The 22,621-nt window shown below is 41.5% G+C and overlaps 2 protein-coding genes across 2 annotated transcripts; one reads left to right on the top strand and one right to left on the bottom strand.

Moving 5' to 3' along the window:
- Positions 1-1,053: 1,053 nt before the first annotated feature.
- On the bottom strand, positions 1,054-2,211 carry LOC123997224 (proteasome subunit beta type-5-like). The gene is made up of 2 exons (XM_046301386.1): positions 1,629-2,211; positions 1,054-1,589 (listed from the first exon to the last, which is right to left on the bottom strand). Exons 1-2 carry the CDS (start codon positions 2,209-2,211, stop codon positions 1,054-1,056), a joined length of 1,119 nt encoding a protein of 372 aa, XP_046157342.1.
- Positions 2,212-6,052: 3,841 nt separating this feature from the next.
- On the top strand, positions 6,053-20,145 carry LOC123997223 (protein sel-1 homolog 3). The gene is made up of 24 exons (XM_046301385.1): positions 6,053-6,584; positions 7,181-7,751; positions 7,969-8,095; positions 8,749-8,870; positions 9,046-9,161; positions 10,180-10,244; positions 10,448-10,571; positions 10,727-10,859; positions 11,032-11,172; positions 11,308-11,525; positions 11,635-11,814; positions 11,903-12,025; positions 12,161-12,301; positions 12,411-12,473; positions 12,561-12,737; positions 12,848-12,969; positions 14,945-15,028; positions 15,215-15,296; positions 15,502-15,577; positions 15,799-15,902; positions 17,705-17,826; positions 17,937-18,051; positions 18,461-18,524; positions 19,063-20,145. The coding sequence occupies exons 1-24, from the start codon at positions 6,519-6,521 to the stop codon at positions 19,362-19,364; spliced, it is 3,438 nt and encodes a 1,145-aa protein (XP_046157341.1). The 5' UTR covers positions 6,053-6,518; the 3' UTR covers positions 19,365-20,145.
- The last annotated feature ends 2,476 nt before the right edge of the window (positions 20,146-22,621 follow it).

Here is a 22,621-nt window from a genome sequence, read left to right as displayed (position 1 = left end):
TAAAAGCTATATTGTGTTCTGTTTCCATGGCAATTTTTTAGGTATTTTTCTTAAAACTGCATTGTTGGTTAAGGTCTTGTAAGTAAGTATTTCACTGAACCTGTTGTATTCGGCGCATGTGACAAAAACAATTTGATTTGATTTTGATTTAGATTTGAATTATGCTTCTACATTTTTATTTTATTTTATAAAGACAAGAAACTTTCCAAAAGCTTAATTTTGAAAGTGTAAAATTAAGAGGAAAGGTGTGAGTACATGTTTCTTATGGCTATACAGACAAGGTGGAGTCCACCCACAGCTACAGTAAAATACAGAGAACTACCAAAGCAAACCCAGACTTTGTCAAAGACAAATATAAGGACAATACCAGCTATGGACAAGAGATCTGCAGGTTATGGATCGACACGCAACCTTCTTGGACTGGCGAAATTGAGGGTGTCAATGTCCTCCTTGTCCTTTTTATGGATAGTTTCAGAGATGACCTGTCTGCTGCTGACTGTTAAGTCTTGGACGTCTCAACCATACTACCCCAAGGAACCATGCATACATATCCTTTGATAAGTTGCAGGCGCACCCAACAGTGACAGTACTTCTTTCTACTGTCAGATCGTGCCCCTTTTATCTCCCGAGGGGCACAGAGCCTCCAGCATGTGGACAGGGTCCCATTCACAGGAAACAAGGTTGATGCAGGTTGAGGACCAGGTTGTGGCCCACCTTCCTTCTGCAGTCCAGAGACATCTTGCATTAATGCCTCCAGAGACGTCTTGGCAATTCTCTGAAATTAATATGTTTTTAATTCAATGTCATTGTGGTTTAAGACTAAATTCTAAATCAAGCACTACATTTATATCAATAATAAATGTGAATAATCTAGTCCATAATCTGGTTTTGAACATAAATTAACACATGACCTCCGATGTCATAAAAAGGATCAATATTCATCAGTCTACAAACAATCTCAGTAAAACCCTGTAGGGTACAGTTATTGGTCACTTAAGTTTCTTGTTTTCTTTCTTCTTCTAACCCTTTATTTCCAACTCTCTTTTGCCTTCTTTACTTCTTTCTACCACTGCTCTGCCCATCTTCCACTCCTTCCTGTTTCTCCCTCCTTTCCTTCACCTTCACTCTTTCGCTCTCCTTCTCTCTGTAATACTCCTCTCTCAATTCCTCTCTGTCCCTGCGAGTCCACCCATGTGAGGTGATATGGTACACATCCACACAGTTCCCAGAGTATGCATCCCTGTGTGTGGCCCTGTACACAGCCTCTCTGGCCAGTGAGATGGCCTCCTCCACCGTCAGCCCCCACCGTACCCCTCCGTCCAGCACAGAGTAGGCATAGGGCGAGCCAGAGCCCACAGAGAACAGCACTCCCTGCAGGCGAGTCCCATCACTGCAGACGTAGTACAAGCTGGGGCCAGAGAGCACTAGCTGTTTACCTCCAGCAGAACAGTGCTGCCGACTCATGGCTGGTGAGAGGCACAGATTCCTTCCCCGTGCCTCTGCTTGAGAGATTGAGTCACTTTCTGATGTCTTTGCCAGATCATCTGTTTCATTCCCCATCTTTGATCTGTTCTCTTGCTGATTCGCCCCTTTGCTGCCATGCTCAAGAGGACATGTCTCCACCTCACCTCTGTCCCAACCACACAGAGTGGCTGCCACACACAGTTCAGTGCCCTTAAACGGGTGCAGCATGTGGGCTAGTAGCTTGGCAGCGCCAGCTGTGGACAGCCTTCTGCCATGGCGGAGCTGGTAAAGCCGGAGCTCCCGAGCCAGTATCCTCTTCCATAGGGCACAGTCAGCAGATGTGCCCGAGGTGGTGCCCACCAAGTGGGAGTGGACAGGCAGGATCTTCTGCGAGGCTGGGCAGGCAACCAGCCCATTGCAGCTGGACCGTGTGTCTGCTGCAGCTATCACTCCCCCCTGGAACATGAAGGCCAGGGTGGTGGTGCCATGAGACATGGGGAAAGGCAGAGGGACAGAGGGAGAGGAGGAGGGAGGAAAGCCAGGAGGAAAAGAGGGGAAAGGTTGGGTTGAATCCTGGTGAAGGGGGGTGATATGGTATGGTGCAGTGTTGGGGTTGATTTGGCCAAACTGTATCGGGCTTTCACTGAGGTATTCCGCAGCTGGTATATAAAGATGCAGTGGGCTCTCACTGTTACTCCACGACAATCCCCTGCTTGATATATCTCTGGTTCTCTTCCCAAAAAGCATGGAGGTGTCTTCCTGGGCCAAACAATGTGAAGCTGGAAAATTCCATCTAGAGTTGAGAAAAGAGTCCTTGAAACCGCACAGATCTTGTAATGCCATTGAAAAATGTGTCCCTCAATATATAATGTAACCTATTTATCCATATTTAATTCCCCTCCACCGTTAATCATTGATTCTTCTGTTTTTTCTTTGAGTCCAGGTCGGGGTCTGTTTGTCTCTGTGATTGGGGATGCACTGACCTAAATGTAGTAAATCACATCCTTTTATATAGTAAATGATCCCTCAGTTGTATTGTCCAAACAAGTAGCTTGACATCAATAGCATTACATTACCTCATTACTGGGACGCAGAAAAAGTGTGGAGTAAGCCACGCCAGTCATCAAAAACTGTGCTTTTTGAACACGATACCTGTCTCATAAATCATGTTGATATGCTGATTGTACTGGCGTTGATTTAGATTGATGAAATTAGATTATGTGTCTGTAGGTCAGTCTATCCCCCTATTGGTGAGCCAAAAACTTGCACACCTGTGTTAAAAAAAAAAGTAGGCTACACTGGTCAGGAATCATGAATTTGCCCAAGGTGTGGAAATTCTGTATACAAGGTTAAGGCGAACAAATTCTATAAAGGTTTATTAGACAAACAATAGACAGACATATCCGTATGGGGAGACAAGCACTTTCGTCCTCCAAGTGTTCCGGGCCCCTGGTCAAAACATTAAATCAGAGCTGAGACCACTCTGGTCAAAGTAGGCTATACATTTGAACATCTTAATTGCTTGAGAGTAACCCTGACTGGATTACAGCTAAGGGCCTGAATACCAAGCAGGTTCTGCTTTATGGTGACCTCTGGACCCTAGAGAGGTTACACAGAGGCTGAATTCCAATTGGGAATAAGCATACGTTTAAAAAATCTTAACGTTACACACTTTTTCTTTGGAGGAAAGTGACTCTCTTTTCCTCCTTTCTATCAGGACATTTCAAACAGTGGGATAATGAAAGCAGCTTCCACGAACCCAAAAATCCTTCCAGAAAATGAAGAATGATATAAGGAAGGTAAATAGACTTCATGGAACTAACCTACTCTATTGAATAATTGTACTGGATAGGAAGAAAAGCCATTGACCCTGAAGCGATGTTCTGCAGAGGGGCAAAAATCAACATCACATCAATTATACTTTATTAAACATCTCATGCATCATGGTACACATGGTCTATCAGTTGAAGTCAAGTGAAATGAGTGTTGACTGTATGGTTCATAGTAATATGTTATTAGTAGCTTTCAGAAAACACTTTAATAATGCAATATCTTAGTAAGATCAAGCGTTAACAGCATTCAATTTTTTGATTTTATTACGCTCCTAATCTAACAGAGGGATCGAGGTTGCCATTCCTCTCCCTCCCCAGTACATCTGGTGTTTTGGTGAAAGATAAGATGTGCCCCTGGCGTTGTGAACTCAAACAGACTGTAAGAGACATAGTGAAAAATGTTTAACATACGTAGGATATATAAATCATTGAATAGGATGCGTTTTTATCACAGTTTCTGTTTTATTTTGAGTGTGTTTCCTTAGGTTACTGCTGGATGGCAGCCGTACCTTGTTTCCAGTTTACCCTAATTGTTTCTTATTGGTTTCACCTGTGTTTGATTGCCCTCTCTGTTCACCTGATTGCCTGGCTATTTAGGTTCCTCTGTTGGCCTGGATCCTTGCTTATGTCTTATGGTTTGTTTAGTGCACTCTTGTGCTATTGCCTTGTTTCTGTCAATACTTTAAGTAAAGATCTGGATTTACTCTTACCTCTGCTTGCTGTGTTTCTCTGCTACTGGGATTGAGTTTGTACAAGCATCACTGTAACAGTTTTTGGCAATCTGACATGATTTCAAATGATTATTTCTCAATTTGATAGAGTTTGAATAACTCCAGTGATTTAAGTAAGATGGTAATTTCATATAAAAAATTTTCCATTGCATGGAACACTATCCAAAATGTATTAATGTGTTTCTCTTTTTTGGTTTTGTATGTATTGCTTTGAATGATGTATTACTGCACCTTTGGAGCTAGAAACATAAGCATTTCGTCCCACTTGCGATAACATCTGCAAAATATGTGTACATGACCAATAAGATTTTATTTGAAAATGTAATTAAATAGATCCAAATAAATGTTTTTAGTACAAGGTGTTGTAAAACAAAAAGAGCTGATAAGCTGGCACCAACTTTTTCAGGCCAGAATTGTTAAACAACAGGTTTCATGTTTTGACTATTTGATCTCCCAGGGACAGAAAGTACAGAACTCAAGCCATACGTCAATGCAACAGGTCTAGACGATAAGATTACAAATGGAAGGATGTCTGGGATTGTTTTACTTAAGTAGGTTCCTATTTGCTTAATGGGACCATGTGATTATTATTATTTGATCATGCTGGTCATTTATGAACATTTGTACATCTTGGCCATGTTCTGTTATAATCTCCACCTGGCACCGCCAGAACAGGACTGGCCACCCCTCATAGCCTGGTTCCTCTATAGGTTTCTTCCTAGGTTTGGGCCTTTCTAGGGAGTTTTTCCTGGCCACCGTGCTTCTACACCTGCATTGTTTTCTGTTTGGGGTTTTAGGCTGTACAGCACTTTGAGATATCAGATGATGTAAGAAGGGCTATATAAATACATTTTACTTTATTTGGTGTGTTGTCTGATGTGTCTCCAGTATGAGTATATTTATGGTGTTATCTAGGCTTCCTGACAAAATGCAGTAAGATTGATTAGAAAAGAGAGGGAGGTACATGGGCCTAGTAATAGTGAATATGGACCTTTTTGGACTGATTTAAGATTTAGCATACTGAAAACAAATTATTCCAGAAGAGGATGTGGGTTCCCCTACCCAGTATTCTGATGAGTTTAACAATTATTCTGTGTCACTCCCTTTGAAATGCTTCCTGATGCCTGCTGCCTTGAGAGAGCAGTAAGTGAAATTCTGCAGCTCTATAAAGGCACCCAAAACGGTCTATTAAGGGAGCTACCAATTAATTAAGGCCTGGCCATTTGTTTGTTTTTGCCCCTACATTTTCTGAAGTATCGATTTTATGAATTTTGGTTTCACACATGCAAGTTCTCCTGATGAAACATATACTGGAAAACAATGTGTGACCTTGGAAAGTGTTCAATATTTGTTCTTTGACTTAGAACATGTGGAGTAAATTGTGTAGTTCAGTAAAAAAAATAATCGAATTTATTCTCTTTGAGATTTAATTTTAAGGCAGCAAAATATTTAGACTATGCAAGGGGTGTGTGGATTTTCACTAGTGACTGTAGTTCTCCCTTTCTGTAAGTGTATGTTCTGCCAGTGTCTGTTTTGTGCTAAATTGGGTCTTAAATTCGAATGGTAGACTCATAGTTCATATCTGTTGATAATTTTGACGCCAGGCTGCTGAAGGTAAAGACCGTTTCTAAACCCAGAGGCGCAACATCGCGAGACTTCCGGGAACGATTGCGAAACAGACCAGGCAGGGGTTTGAGAAGTCAATGAGAAAGGTGAACAATTCTTCCTTAGTTGTACATGTTTTCAAAATCTAAAGGCACAACCTAGATTCCAGCAAATGTTTTACATAGTTGAACCTGTTATTACTCGAACCTCGTGAAAGTGACAAACTGACACATTTTAATCTGCGTCAAAAACAACTTTATATCGAACGAGTGCCTAGGATTGTAAGACTTGCACAATGCGCAGTTGATGTGATTCTGCACAGCCAAGACATCGCCTACAAGTGTGATGGGGGATTTCTGTTGGAGAAGCACTTTATGCTTATCTTCACACTGTACTGTCTTTGGCTTTATCGTGCGATAAACTGATTTCCTGGTGTTTATAGAACATTGGTGCTGTGAGATTATGATGTATGAGGAGAAACGTGTTGCTGAAATACTGCCTAGGAATGTATCCAATGATGATGATGTTTAATAAAAATTTTTTTTTTTTTTTTTTTTGCCACTCTGCACAACCTCGCCAAAGGATCACTGGCTCTGTCGGGGTCGAACGACAGAGTAGCAGAAAGATTTAGTGTATCGTCAGGCTAATTTTGCACGGCGTAATAGGCTCCACCTGCAGAACAGGTGCTACCACATAGCTCCACCTGTATCACGAAAGTGAGGAATAACGAGGCAACGCAACAGAAAGCCGTATTTGGATTAATAACATTGAATTTATCACATGAATACAACTATAACCACGATTTGAACATTAAATAACATTCGATATAGTCCTAAAAAAACCGGGAAGACAGAATTCAAGGATTGTATGAAATGCACCCTTGAAAATGAAAGTTTTTGAAAGTTTTAACCTTTGTGGACATGCTGTCACCGTTGTAATTGTTTTGTCGCTGGTAAGAAATATACACAATTGAGTATCTAATACAAGGATAATGAATATGGCTATGTAAACGGTAATCTATTTGAATAAATTGCAAACTTAACTTGTGTAAATATTTGTGTGTAGTTTACAGACTACCACCACACATCACAACTCACAACTAATATCCACAAATGTCACATTTAGTGCCTGGTCCTTAGCTGACCTCGTTTCAAATGTGATGTTTAATATGTACATACCAGACTAGGCCCACGATGCTTTTGGCCATTTTCAGCAATTTAAATCTGTATGAATATGCATTTTACCAGTCTTAAATTTCAACAGTGATTATATTCCAGCCATAACACATAGTCACCAGTGCTGCCTGGAGGCATCTCCGAATGAATCTTACAAACAAGTTAGAGTGAGGAAAATTCCCCCAGGCTTTACTCATTATTTCAGTTTTCTTGGTTTTATAAAGGGATAATACACTTGAGACATTACCCATTTATTACAGTAAACCATTAAAGGAGAGGTCTTCTGAACACCAAGCAAGCATGCTATGCAATGGACTTAACGTTACTGTTGAATGCAGCTAATTTCCACCTATATTTAATTAATCTCGACCAGGCACCATGTGAGTCTTCATCCCACATCATGCCTACCTCCTCATCCCCAGCTGGAGAGAGCTCAGTGCTGCATGGTGATTCCATACAGTTTGGCTTGGTCCCAGACATAGTGATGCATGGCTCAGTGGTCCAAGTTAGTTACCAGTGCTCCAGGGCCTGTGAGGTGGGAGTGGAGGTGGTGGTCTCCACACAGACCAAGACAGGAGTGGCTGTCTTCAGGAAGAGATGGACCAACCACAGACGCCTCCGTGTCCCCAGGACTCATCCAGTGAAGCTTTGGTTCCCTCCAGGCATGGCTTACAGAAAGGACCTCTCCATGAGGCGCACATTGGACGTCCATAATGTGATGGTTCGAGCCTGGTTGGACCACCTTGAGCAAGGCAAAGGAGACAAAGGCCATGTGAATAGGACCAGCACATACAATGGGTCCCTGGTGAGGACGTTCAAAGTGCTTCAGGCAGTACTTCCCTCTGAGCGTCCAGCTAGACTTTATCCTGGGTGTCCCTCCTGGATGGCTGATCTTATGTGGCAGCTGACCAGAGACAGAATCCGCCAGTGCCCACATGAGTCAGGTCTGGTCTCAATCAACCAATCAGGTTTTGTACTATATGTGTGTGTTACAATTAGACTCACATTGCTGTCAAGTACACTTTACGATAAACAGTTTGGTGCCAGTGAATTGAGACATAGAAAGAAAAATACTGACATTATTTATTTTGTTAAAGAAGGTATTCTCAGTCCTTGTTATAGTTTTAGTGTATACTAATATTTTCTTGAATTGATTTGTAGACACTGTGGATATATTGACATTTCCAATGGTTAGCACCGGAAAGAGTTTTGGAGTGATTCGCAAGATCCACCCTTTCATCAACAGAGATCTTGAGAGAGATCGTGTCCTCACTGTGGAGCAGCCCAGGTTTGGATTTATAACTTCCCTCTAAATACTATTTATTTGCATTCATGACACATTTCTCTACGTTATCATGAGAGCTGATCCTTTGGGTAGTCTTGTGGACAACAACTGCAAGTGCACTGACAATGTCACCTGGAATGACTCACATAAACATGAACAAGTATAACCAGTATAATGCCAAATTAATGATATAATATATATTATGACCTCTCTTACAAAGTGAGTTATTTTAAAGTTCAACTAAAAGGGTCCATGATTTAGCATTTTGAAAATGATAGTTTCAGTCATCTGATATTTCTGACTCCATGCACCTCCTTAGGTCAGTTACAGAAAGATCTGTCTGTTCAATGCTGGCTGCTCATTTCACTTCCATTTTTAATTCACTTAGCATATACATTTCCATATGCTACAGTTCTTTATTGTTTACATGCTTTAAACAATGCATTGAAAGATCAGCGAACTAACCTATGTAGAAGTTGATACCAGTGGGCATGCTTTATGGATGCTTAAGGATGGATGCATAATCTAAAATCTAATCAAGATATAATCACAGATTACAACTACACACATTCATTAAATCTCCTCCCTGCGGCAGCTATGGAACAGTGACACAGAAAATGTAATGTGAAAGATCTCATTAATCTCCCTTTCCCCAGTATCACAGTGTCTATATGGGTATTTCTGGTGCAGTGGTGTGACAAGAAACTGTGTGGAATCATCCATCATGTTGATCAGAACAGCAAATACGACACTCCTCTGATGCAGCTCACTAACACAGGTGAGGGGTAGCATGGTCTCACTTGATACTTATGATGTTGGGCTTATCATTTTGGGCTGTGAATGTGATCAGGCTGCTGTGTCTTTGAGCGGTAGGTAGTGTTATGATTGGATATCAGCATGCATTATGGTAGATCTCTGTTTTAGGATATAATAATGTGCTGTCTACTGTTTAGGAGATATCATAATTCAGGTTCGTGTGGTGTCTGGGGGAGATAAGGCATTCAGAGCCCACACAGCTCTGCCTCTCTGGACCTGGATCAGACTAGACTGCTTCATACAAGGCTCTAAGGTACCATACAATTGAATTTAATAAACTATTATTCCAATGATTGGAAATTGGATTTATCACCAGCAAGATATACTGAACAGAAATCTAAATTAAACATGCATTAATTGAAAATATTTTACTATGTTGCATTTCATATTCATAAGAAATCAGGCAATTTAAATGACTTCATTAGGCCTTAATCTATGGATTTCACATGACTGGCCAGTGGTACTGGGGAGCCAGGCCCAGCCATTCAGAGTTAGTTTTTTCCCCACAAACGGCCTTTATTACAGACAAATAATCCTCATCACCCACCACCCCTCAGACGTTCCCACAGGTGAAGAAGCTGGTAGTGGAGGTTCTTGGCTGGCATGTTTACATGTGGTCTGCGGCCAGTTGGATGTACTGTCAAATTCTCTAAAACGACATTGGAGGCAGCTTATAGTAGAGAAATGAAAATTAAATTATCTGGCAACAGCTCTGGTGGACATTCCTGCAGACAGCATGCCAATTGCATGCTTCCTCAAAACTTGTGACATCTGTGGCATTGTGTTGTGTGACAAAACTACACATTTTAAAGTGGCCTGTTATTGTCCCCAGCACAAGGTGCACCTGTGTAATGATCATGCTGTTTAATCAGCTTCTTGATATGCCACACTTGTCGGGTGGATGGATACACTTGGTAAAGGATAAATGCTTACTAACAGGGATGTAAACGCATTTGTACACAACCTTTGAGATAAATAAGCTTTTTGTGTGTATAGAAAATGTCTGTGATTTTTTTATTTCAGATCATGAAACATGGGACCAACACTTTACATGTTTTGTTTATATTTTTGTTCAATGTACACACAGCAACAACATATGCATCAGAGACACAATTGGTAGCTTAGGGTGCTACAGTTAGGAATGGGGTATATCATTAAAGTCCCATGTCAGAATCTACATCCCATCTTTTCACATCATGGTATTTATATATACTTTATATATTGGAGTTTTGGTGCTATGATTATGAATTGATATCTTGTGTGTCTTTCAGGTGACACTGCAAGTTAAACCTGAAATGACATCGGGAGGAATGGTGGGGAACACACACATATTTGAGTAAGGCATCAAAACTTTTTGGATAATTACAAACTTTTTCCAGACATAAATATTTTGATATGTAAACACAGAAAAGGGATTGGAGTGAACTTTGGTGTTTTTAAGACTTGCACACTTCAAACTGCACCAAAAGCCTTGAGGAGGGCTTTGCATAACTTAGTGTCAATATTTCTTTCGAATGTTGAGTGTTGAATATTTTGCAGCTTTCAGAGTCACATCCATTACAATGACACTGGTGGATACTTTGTGATTGGAGGGGGCAGGTTCATGCCAGGTTTCCATGGCTATTTTGGACCAATCAAATACTATCGTTTGGGCACAGAAAAGGTGTGTCCAAATGCCTTAACTTTTTAAAAAACAATTGTTCAATATGAGAAATGAAAATGTACAGAAATGTACTATATAGGCCTTACTGTACTACTGTATTAAGAGGTATATGTGTTCATGTTGTTACAGTATTATGACAGTTAAATATATTACAGGTGATCAACTTCCTCTCCCCTGCCAAGACATTAGAGGGCCTGGAAAAGACTCACAGAGAGTGTGATGTTATCAGAGAAGTCACTGCAGCCTTTCTTCAGGCTGTGACACACAACCAGGAAGTCTTTATGACAGGTGAGCTCTATACTGTGTAGATTCATGTTTAGTCATCTGTGTGAGTGGTGTGCCAACACCAAATGGATCTGTGTCTTGAAGGCAAACTCTAGCACTGTGAATATGGAGTCTGGGGTAGTTTTATGCCACATTATTTTGGAGAAACCAGATCTGACTGAGTTAGATTTTTCAGGTTTGTGTCACTCTCACTACATCAGTTTATGGAGAAGGTTTGGACAGAATACATGTAGGCAGACATGGACCTGGGAAGCTCAGAAGAAGCACCGTGTACTTTTCACCTTCTTAGAGACCCAGCTAAAGGACTTCACCACAGGTATATTACCTATAGGCTACCCATCTCATACAGGTGCCTTATGTACTTAAACCTACATCACCTGCAGGTAGTGTTTGACTGCACCTCACATATTCTTGGTTACATTTACTGTATCTACTCCATTGATACCTGTAGGAACTAAGAACAGGAGAACACCCCTTTACCTTGGAAGCAGATTGTTTGAGCATGTAGTGAATAGACTGTCCAATAGAGGAAGCAACCAGATGGACTCCACCACCTCCTCCCTGATAGCCCTGCTGCAGATGTCCTCCTGCTATGGCTACCACCACTCCTCCTTGCTGCTCTCCACCATACACCTGGCTGGCCTGGGGGTCCCTGTGGACCAACAGCAGGTAACGACCAGTCACCTGACCTCGTCAGGGTAATACCACCTTTGTCATGAGCTGTATGTGACCCCGGACCCATGATGAGTGACCTTGTTATGACCTCTGTGTATTCCAGGGTCATGTCTACAGTCTGATTGGGGCACTGGGAGACAACCGTTTAGCCCTCATGCATTTGGGCTATAAACACACACAAGGAATTGACGGGTTCCCCAAAGACTTTGACATGGCGTACAGTTACTACTCCAATGTTGGGGCACAGACCAGTATTGACCAAGGCCGGGTACTGGGGAATCAGGTGAATTTATAAAAAAAGGACTTGAGGATCTTTAGTTGTACTGTTACGTTAGTATAACTGTTAACCATACATTTCCTCTCACCCCAAGCAATATATCACAGAGCACATTCTTATAAGCAACGAGGACCACCTGAACAGCCTAACTCATGAGACAGGTGACACCTTTCAGTATATCAAACTTCAAGCTGACAGAGGAGACGTTGAATCACAGGTACAGTATATATCAAAATGCGTAGAAATCATTGCACTTTTAGTCTAGACTAAAGTACTTAGAAGTGTCTTCTACGTCCAGTTAGGAATGATTCTAGGGAATACATCTGAAGATGACACAACTTCATTTATGCAGAAACTTCTAGCAAAGCTTCTATTCTGGGGTCAAAATGGTGTCTCTAAGGACGTTGGGAGTGCAGTTAAGTGGTATGCTAAGAGTGCCATGGAGCTGGAGGATCCTGCAGCTATGTATGAGTACTCTATCTTATTATTTAAGGTAAGCATCATGTCTTGTGTAAGTAGGGGATATAGGACTTCAATATTGCCAGATATGTGTTGTGTATGTGTAGACTGATTAGAGGACTGATTGATAATGGTCTCTCCAGGGACAGGGGGTGAAGAGGAACATGACTCTGGGTCTCCAGATATTGGAGAAAGCTGCAGCCAAGGTATGTGTGCTGTAATACTCTACCTTGTGTTGTGTGTTTATGTGTGTCTATGTGTGCTTGCCTTTAATGTGCATCTCTGACCCCCAGGGTTCAGTCCAAGCCTTGAATGGGCTGGGATGGTATTACAGCACCATACTGAAAGACTACAAGACTGCCTACAAGTACTTTGAGCAGGCTGCCCACAATGGCAGTCATGACGGCATGTTTAACCTGGGTGTGTATCACTTAAATGGGAAGAACCCACACAACCCAGAAAAGAATGAGGTAGGACCAACTTCACCCATCCTTTTTCAAATCAACTTGAGTTTTAAGTTGGAAGCCTTTTTCAGGTTTATGAAAGGTCTAATACTCATTGTGTTTTCTGTACTCCCCAGACTGCTGCGTTTCATCTCTTCCTAAACTCCTCCCTCTATGGTCATGTGGACGGGGCGGTGGAGGCGGCCTGGTACCTGTCCACAGGAAACCTGGAGGGGGTCTCCCGGGACACAGAGAGGCTGTGATGTAAGTCTATTCCGCACAGCTCAGGGAGTGAAGAAAACCCCTGTGGTCCACTGCACCAGAGGGTAGCTGCAGAAAAGTGTAATCTGACGAAATGCTGGACTAATTTAAGGACCTGTGTATTTGCATATATAAAAATAAGTGCCACTGTCACAGCGTGGCTTAGAGCGAGAGACCCTGCGTAGTGCAGTTACTCGTCTTATGAATCCCCAGATGAAGCTGCTAGTGTCACAAAAATATCTTAGATCAGGGCTGACGCGTCAGAGTAAACCTTTAGTCACTGAACTTATTGTAGTCCTTGGTGTTCTGTACCAAATGTGTACAGTCGTGGTCAAAAGTTTTGAGAATGACACAAATATTAATTTTCACGAAGTCTGCTGCCTCAGTTTGTATGATGGCAATTTGCATATACTCCAGAATGTTATGAAGAGTGATCAGATGAATTTCAATTAATTGCAAAGTCCCTCTTTGCCATGCAAATGAACTGAATCCCCAAAAACATTTCCACTGCATTTCAGCCCTGCCACAAAAGGACCAGCTGACATCATCTCAGTGATTCTCTCGTTAACACAGGTGTGAGTATTGACGAGGACAAGGCTTCAAATAACAGATTGGAAGCTTCAAAAGGAGGGTGGTGCTTGGAATCATTGTTTTTCCTCTGTCAGCCATGGTTACCTGCAAGGAAACACGTGCCATCATCATTGCTTTGCACAAAAAGGGCTTCACAGGCAAGGATATTGCTGCCAGTAAGATTGCACCTAAATCAACCATTTATCGGATCATCAAGAACTTCAAGGAGAGCGGTTCAGTTGTTGTGAAGAAGGCTTCAGGGCGCCCAAGAAAGTCCATCAAGCGCCAGGACCATCTCCTAAAGTTGATTCAGCTGCGGGATCGGGGCATCACCACGACAGAGCTTGCTCAGGAATGGCAGCAGGTAGGTGTGAGTGCATTTGCACGCACAGTGAGTCAAAGACTTTTGGAGGATGGCCTGGTGTCAAGAAGGGCAGCAAAGAAGCCACTTCTCTCCAGTAATAACATCAGGAACAGACTGATTTTCTGCAAAAGGTACAGGGATTGGACTGCTGAGGACTGGGGTAAAGTCATTTTCTCTGATGAATCCCCCTTTCCGATTGTTTGGGGCATCCGGAAAAAAGCTTGTCCGGAGAAGACAAGGTGAGCGCTACCATCAGTCCTGTGTCATGCTAACAGTAAAGAATCCTGAGACCATTCATGTGTGCTGTTGCTTCTTAACCAAGGGAGTGGGCTCACTCACAATTTTGCCTAAGAACACAGCCATGAATAAAGAATGGTACCAACACATCCTCCGAGAGCAACTTCTCCCAACCATCCAGGAACAGTTTGATGACGAACAATGCATTTTCCAGCATGATGGAACACCTTGCCATAAGGAAAAAGTGATAACTAAGTGGCTCAGGGAACAAAACATTGATATTTTGGTCCATGGCCAGGAAACTCCCCAGACCTTAATCCCGTTGAGAACTTGTGGTCAATCCTCAAGAGGCGGGTGGACAAACAAAACCCCACAAATTCTGACAAACTCCAAGCATTGATTATGCAAGAATGGGCTGCCATCAGTCAGGATGTGGCCCAGAAGTTAATTGACAGCATGTCAGGGCAGATTGCAGAGGTCTTGAAAAAGAAGAGTCAACACTGCAAATATTGACTCTTTTCATCAACTTCATGTAATTGTCATTGACACTTATGAAATGCTTGTAATTATACTTCATTATTCCATAGTAACATCTGACAAAATATCTAAAGACACTGAAGCAGCAAACTTTGTAAAATTAATATTTGTGTCATTCTCAAAACATTTGGCCACGACTGTACTTTCTGTTGTTTTACGGTAATAATGATGTCATGGTAATAACAATACTTTGTTGATGCCGTTATGTGATGAACCTCTCTGATTCAGTAAATGTTTTAATGTATTATGTTGTCCTGCCCTCTAGCATGCTGAAACAGATCTGTGAGCAGAATGGTTACCTGGGATACATCGTAAGAGAGGCTCTCCAATCCTATCTCCAGGGCTTCTGGTGAGAGAAGCAAAATAGACTCTTAGTTCATCAATCCAATTTCCCTCATATTCATTTGATTTGTCAAATCAAGTTACTGATGTTACTGTGTGTGTGTGTGTGTGTGTGCGTGCATGCGTGTGTGTGTGTGTGTGTGTGTATGTATGTGTGTGTACATGGGTATGGGTTGATGTATTGTTCCTAAAGGGGCGAGGCTCTGGTCAGGTATGCCCTTGCCGCTGAAACAGGTTTGGGAGTGGCCCAGAATAATGTTGCATACCTATGTGAGGTAAGGAGTCTGGCATTTGAATTCTTATTTTCTCATAGAAAGATACTGTATCTCTCATATTCATATTCATATAAGCCAATTAGTTCAGATTTAGTGACACATTCATTTGAGAGACACACAAAGACATCCCAGGGCATTGACAGAGAGACATTCATTACCATAAGCCATATCATACACTTGAGTTACCACTCTTTTCTGATTGCAGGAGTTGAAGCAGAGCTATGATTGTCAATGGAGGTATTATAACCATTCCACAATGAACTATGCCCCACATGATTCTGGTGAGTTCCTGTCCTACAGTGTCCTCACAGACTATAGTCAGTAATGGAAAAGCTAGTTTACATAAAGCACCTGTTTCTCTGTTAGCCTGGTCCCAGATCTGTTTGTGCTCTTGCCAACTCCATTGCTTTCATTGTCAAGCCAAACATTTGGCATTACAAAGAGTGACAATGAGTAGGCATGATGGCACAGACTGACACTCAGGGTATCGCTTTGGTTCCAGGTTTGCTGAAGATGGGCGACTACTACTACTCAAGCAGCAGGCTAGGAGCTGTTGATCAAGCTATATCACTGTACAGCAGAGCAGCCCTTGCAGGCAGTTCTCAGGTGTCTTACCATGTATTATCACTGTCATTTACAGTGCCTTGCGAAAGTATTCGGCCCCCTTGAACTTTGCGACCTTTTGCCACATTTCAGGCTTCAAACATAAAGATATATTAAAAAATTTTTTTGTGAAGAATCAACAACAAGTGGGACACAATCATGAAGTGGAACGACATTTATTGGATATTTCAAACTTTTTTAACAAATCAAAAACTGAAAAATTGGGCGTGCAAAATTATTCAGCCCCCTTAAGTTAATACTTTGTAGTGCCACCTTTTGCTGCGATTACAGCTTTAAGTCGCTTGGGGTATGTCTCTATCAGTTTTGCACATCAAGAGACTGAAATTTTTTCCCATTCCTCCTTGCAAAACAGCTCGAGCTCAGTGAGGTTGGATGGAGAGCATTTGTGAACAGCAGTTTTCAGTTCTTTCCACAGATTCTCGATTGGATTCTGGTCTGGACTTTGACTTGGCCATTCTAACACCTGGATATGTTTATTTTTGAACCATTCCATTGTAGATTTTGCTTTATGTTTTGGATCATTGTCTTGTTGGAAGACAAATCTCCGTCCCAGTCTCAGGTCTTTTGCAGACTCCATCAGGTTTTCTTCCAGAATGGTCCTGTATTTGGCTCCATCCATCTTCCCATCAATTTTAACCATCTTCCCTGTCCCTGCTGAAGAAAAGCAGGCCCAAACCATGATGCTGCCACCACCATGTTTGACAGTGGGGATGATGTGTTCAGGGTGATGAGCTGTGTTGCTTTTACGCCAAACTTAACGTTTTGCATTGTTACCAAAAAGTTCAATTTTGTTTTCATCTGACCAGAGCACCTTCTTCCACATGTTTGGTGTGTCTCCCAGGTGGCTTGTGGCAAACTTTAAACGACACTTTTTATGGATATCTTTAAGAAATGGCTTTCTTCTTGCCACTCTTCCATAAAGGCCCGATTTGTGCAATATACGACTGATTGTTGTCCTATGGACAGAGTCTCCCACCTCAGCTGTAGATCTCTGCAGTTCATCCAGAGTGGTCATGGGCCTCTTGGCTGCATCTCTGATCAGTCTTCTCCTTGTATGAGCTGAAAGTTTAGAGGGGCGGCCAGGTCTTGGTAGATTTGCAGTGGTCTGATACTCCTTCCATTTCAATATTATCGCTTGCACAGTGCTCCTTGGGATGTTTAAAGCTTGGGAAATCTTTTTGTATCCAAATCCGGCTTTAAACTTCTTCACAACAGTATCTCGGACCTGCCTGGTGTGTTCCTTGTTCTTCATGATGCTCTCTGCGCTTTTAACGGACCTCTGAGACTATCACATTGCAGGTGCATTTATACGGAGACTTGATTACACACAGGTGGATTGTATTTATCCTCATTAGTCATTTAGGTCAACATTGGATCATTTAGAGATCCTCACTGAACTTCTGGAGAGAGTTTGCTGCACTGAAAGTAAAGGGGTTGAATAATTTTGCACGCCCAATTTTTCAGTTTTTGATTTGTTAAAAAGATTTGAAATATCCAATAAATGTCATTCCACTTCATGATTGTGTCCCACTTGTTGTTAATTCTTCCCAAAAAATACAGTTTTATATCTTTATGTTTGAAGCCTGAAATGTGGCAAAAGGTCGCAAAGTTCTAGGGGGCCGAATACTTTCGCAAGGCACTGTACATGCTACAATTAAGCCTCCAGAATATTTGAGCCTTCTGTAAAAGTAACAGTTATCAGAATTATAATGCGTTCATACATGTCAGTTTGTATGTTTTTGATTACTGTTCTTATAATGTTTTTTTTCCTTATGTACCCTCAGGGAATATATAAATTGATGGTTTTGGCAGAAGAGGGACATGATGTCCCATTGATCATCAGAGACAGATTAAACATATCAATTCATGATGGGCTAGACATTGTGGTGGAGAGACTCTTACAAAGGTACTTCCCCTTCTACATAGCAGAATCATATCAGACGCATCATGACTAATGAATAATAGACTGTGTATGCCAATGCCAATGCTTTGTTTTGTTCTGTTTTTCCCCCATAGATGTGTAGAGTTGGATGAAGATGAGGATCTGACACCATGTACTTTAGCTCTACTCAGAGTCCGCATGGGGAAATCCTGGAGAAAAATGACTCAAGACCCTATACAGCTGTCACTGGTAGGCCTTTATCTTCAAGTATGACAAGGACCAGGGTTTCTCCTGCTCATCATGTGATCTGACCATGACTAGTCAGACCCATATGACAATGTCTTTATCAATCACATCCCACTGGCCACTGACATCAGCTCATATTTCGTCATGTCATTGGATTTAGGTTAAGATTTGGGTGAAAAAAAGATGAAATGGCCTTACGTTGATGACTTTTTGCAAATCCAATCATAATTTCCATATTGAGTCAGCCTCTTCACATCGATTATTTTGGTTGAAATGACATGGGAACAATGTTGATTCAACCTGTTTTTTGCCAAGTGGGATAGCTCATGGTTTATAACAAAATAAAATGCAAGACCATTTCAAAGTTGTCTAATGCAAATGCAAATGTGATCCTGTAAATCCTGTCTTCCAGGTTTATGTATCTGTCGTTACTCTCATCATTGCTCTCATTACTGGGCTAATCCAAAGTGCTCTGGGTAAGTCAGTTTCCTGAATACCTCCTTGCTAAAATGCTGTTACATTTCAGTGTAATAGTGAATAGTCTTAATGTCCACCTATCATGATCACATTTTCATATCTTATCACCACCTCTGTATAGGCATCTACATATGTATGCCACACGGTGGTACTGTTGCCTCAGTTGGTTCTGTCACAAACTTGTTGTGTTACAGCTACAGCCTAATGTTAAATACATCAGAGGAGGTTGGTGAAGGGAGGACCGCTTATAATAATGGCTGGATTGGAATCAATGGAATGGTATCAACAACTTGGAAACCATGTGTTTGATACTGTTCCATTTATTCCATTCCAGCCATTACAATGAGCACGTCCTCCGATTTAGCCACCATTGGAATACTGTGCCGTTCTGCACGTGTCACATTTATTTTTGTCCCTTCCATTGTAAATATAGAAAGACCATGTTAAATTGTAAAACCGACCCATTGTTTTTTCATGACAAACTTTTGTGATTTATTACATCAATGCTTGACTGGTAAACAGTTTCTTTGCCTCCAGAGTGTCTCCAAGTGCACATCCCAGCTAGACAACGTAGACATACCACTGACCGTGCAGTAGATAACAGGACAGGGACATCCCCTGTCAATCAAGCAGAAGTCAATGGGAATGGACAGCAGGATCAGAATGACCCCATCAGAAGAGAAGACAGAATGTCCAGAACTGTTAGAATGGCCCAGGGTCTATGGTCCATTCTACTGAGGGATGGACAGAGAGTGCAGCAGACCGTTGACCTGGCTGTTACTGTGTCTGGGGTGTGTCTCTGTGTCCTCTGCACATTGATCCTCCATCATCTGCTCTGATAGTTGTCTTACACAGCACAGGAAATGCCTGAGACAGAAGATAACATATAAAGGAATGTATATGCTTTATGTTGGGAAGCAAGCCTGTAAATATTATAAAACTGCATTTTCTGAGATATCTGACTAATTTTAACTGACAAGTGGGAGTGAACAGACTCATATGACTGATACAGATGTAGGATCTTAATTTGATCACACTTTTGTTGCTGAGAAGTTTTCTGTACAGCAGGAAATGCAGATGAACTTTGTGATTTGCATAAATTCACTGAAAACTCACATTTACAAACAGTTACATTAACAGTATTGCACTTTTCATGTAGTCTACTTTTGGCCAGCTAATAGCCTAACCGCTGAGCAACATTGTGGACTAAATGTTCAAAACCTGTTGCTGCAGGATTATTTTTCTGTGACAATATAGGGCAAATTAAGATCTTTCATCTGTAGGTGTATGAGTTTGCTATCTGGTTGTTTTGTTTCAGCCACATGGTGTTGAATCACACATTTTTTTTCTGGGGCTCCTAAACGTCTGTCTGTTTGGGGCCGGTACGTTAGGTTAGTCCAAGGCCGATCAGAAGGACTAGTTTCTGCTGGTTAACTTATTACAGTTTTTGTCTGAACAGTTGTCCAGAATCTGCTTGATTTATTGGTAAGGTTTATGAATTATACGTACAGTTAAAGTCTGAAGTTTACATACACCTTAGCCAAATACATTTAAACTCAGTTTTTCACAATTCCTGACATTTAATCCTAGTAAAAATGTCCTGTCTTAGGTCAGTTAGGATCACCACTTTATTTTAAGAATGTGAAATGTCAGAATAATAGTAGAGATAATAATTTATTTCAGCTTTTATTTCTTTCATCACATTCCCAGTGGGTCAGATGTTTACATACACTCAATTCGTATTTGGTAGCATTACCTTTAAATTGTTTAACTTGGGTGAAACATTTCGGGTAGACATTTCGGGCAAACTTCCACAATCATTTTGGCCCATTCCTCTTGACAGAGCTGGTTTAACTGAGTCAGGTTTGTAGGCCTCCTTGCTCGCACACGCTTTTTCAGTTCTGCCCACAATTGTTTTTATGGGATTGAGGTCAGGGCTTTGTGCTGGCCACTCCAATACCTTGACTTTGTCGTCCTTAATCCATTTTGCCACAACTTTGCAAGTATGCTTGGGGTCATTGTCCATTTAGAAGACCCATTTGCGACCAAGCTCTAACTTCCTGACTGATGTCTTGAGATGTTGCTTCAATATATCCACATAATTTTCCTATCTCATGATGCTATCTATTTTGTGAAGTGCACCAGTCCCTCCTGCAGAAAAGCACCCCCACAACATGATGCTGCCACCCTCGGGCTTCACAGTTGGGAGGGTGTTCTTCGGCTTGCAAGCGTCCACCTTTTTCCTCCAAACATAACGATGGTCATTATGGCCAAACAGTTCTATTTTTTTTCATCAGACCAGAGGACATTTCTCCAAAAAGTACAATATTTGTCCCCATGTGCAGTTGCAAAGCGTAGTCTTGTCTTTTTTATGGTGGTTTTGGAGCAGTGGCTTCTTCCTTGCTGAGCTACCTTTCAGGTTATGTCGATGTAGGACTCGTTTTAGTGTGGATATAGATACTTTTGTACCTGTTCCCTCCAGCAACTTCACAAGGTCCTTTTCTGTTGTTCTGGGATTGATTTTCACTTTTCTCACCAAAGTACGTTCATCTTTAGGAGACCGAACACGTCTCCTTCCTTGCTCCCAAGGATGAACCTGTTATGCAGGTGAATGAGGACCCAAAAGCGACTTGGCGAAAACAGAGTTTTTAATCCAGTAAAGTTACTTTACAAACAAAAGGCATAATACTACTCGTAATGACGAGAACAGACTGGAGACTTGATCAAGAACTGCAGGTTGCCTCGGGAAGGCACTTGAACGTAGCAGACTCAGACACCTGCTCACCACGCAGCATCTGAGGGAAACACGACACGACAGGGCAATACATAGACACAGCACGGTGAACAATAGACAAGGATCCGACAGGGCAGGAACGGAAAACAAGGGAAGAAATAGGGACTCTAATCAGGGGAAAAGATAAGGAACAGGTGTGGGAAGACTAAATGATGATTAGGGGAATAGGAACAGCTGGGAGCAGGAACGGAACGATAGAGAGAGGAGAGAGAGGGAGGGGGAGAGAGAGGGATAGAAAAAGGGAACGAACCTAATAAGACCAGCAGGGGGAAACGAACAGAAGGGAAAGCATAATGACAAGACAATCTAAGACAAAACATGACAGAACCAGACTTGTGGAGGTCTACAATTTTTTTTCTGAGGTCTTTGCTGATTTCTTTTGATTTTCCCATGATGTCAAAGAGGCACTGAGTTTGAAGGTAGGCCTTGAAATACATCCACAGGTACATCTCCAATCGACTCAAATTATGTCAATTAGCCTTCCAGAATCTTTTAAAGCCATGACATAATTTTCTGGAATTTTCCAAGCTGTTTAAAGGCACAGTCAACTTAGTGTATGTAACTTCTGACACATTGGGATTGTGATACAGTGAACTATAAGTTAAATAATCTGTCTAAACAATTATTGGAAAAATTACTTGTCAAAACTATAGTTTGTTAACAAGAAATGTGTGGAGTGGTTGAAAAACAAGTTTGAATGACTCCAACCTAAGTGTATGTAATCTTCCGGCTTCAACTGTAACTATGATGGGTTACCAAGAGTAAATATGGTGGGCCTGCAAGAGTATGTGCAGTGTGTGCAGCATTCCTGGACCCTTGCCCAGTTTAAGTCTGAATTTTATTCATGCAATGAACTGTCTGTTCTCAGTATGTGGGTCAATGAGTGAGATATGATTGTATTCTGTGAAACACACTAAGCCTCGTCTTCATGTAGATACAGTACTTCAGATAAGGATTTCGTATTATGCGGATGGTAGAACTGTTACTCTGTGTCTGCGTTATGGATTTCATAATAGGTTGGGGAACTTCGAGGAGCTAAACTGCAGCATCCTTTCTAGTATTTGCTTGATCAGCTGTTATTTACAGCATAAACTGCAACTGTTGGAGGGCTCTCTCTTTCTCTCTCATTAATATGCAGTTATGTAATCATTATATGACGATTGATATTACCTTGAATCTTGGCAACAACAAACACTGTGGCCAAATGTAATAAATGTGACAGTTTAACTGCTGTCACGTTGTACTTTGTAATACTGTTCTGTTTAGTCAAACTCATTTAATAGAAATGTTTCCCAAGGGCAA

Source organism: Oncorhynchus gorbuscha, linkage group LG15 (assembly GCF_021184085.1).
Source record: "Oncorhynchus gorbuscha isolate QuinsamMale2020 ecotype Even-year linkage group LG15, OgorEven_v1.0, whole genome shotgun sequence".
NCBI lineage: Eukaryota > Metazoa > Chordata > Actinopteri > Salmoniformes > Salmonidae > Oncorhynchus > Oncorhynchus gorbuscha.
Note: the sequence above shows the minus strand (reverse complement) of the source record. Positions and strands in the feature narration are given on the sequence as shown.

Bases quoted from the DNA above. Each gene is read 5' to 3' on its own strand.
- LOC123997223 (XM_046301385.1), top strand. From the start codon at position 6,519: ATGAAAGTTTTTGAAAGTTTTAACCTTTGTGGACATGCTGTCACCGTT. The intron at 10,245-10,447 runs GTAAGGCATCAA...AATATTTTGCAG, and splicing joins GGGAACACACACATATTTGA to CTTTCAGAGTCACATCCATT. The intron at 17,827-17,936 runs GTACTTCCCCTT...TTTCCCCCATAG, and splicing joins GTGGAGAGACTCTTACAAAG to ATGTGTAGAGTTGGATGAAG.
- LOC123997224 (XM_046301386.1), bottom strand. From the start codon at position 2,211: ATGCTTTTTGGGAAGAGAACCAGAGATATATCAAGCAGGGGATTGTCG. The intron at 1,590-1,628 runs GTGAGGTGGAGA...ATGGCAGCAAAG, and splicing joins TCTGTGTGGTTGGGACAGAG to GGGCGAATCAGCAAGAGAAC.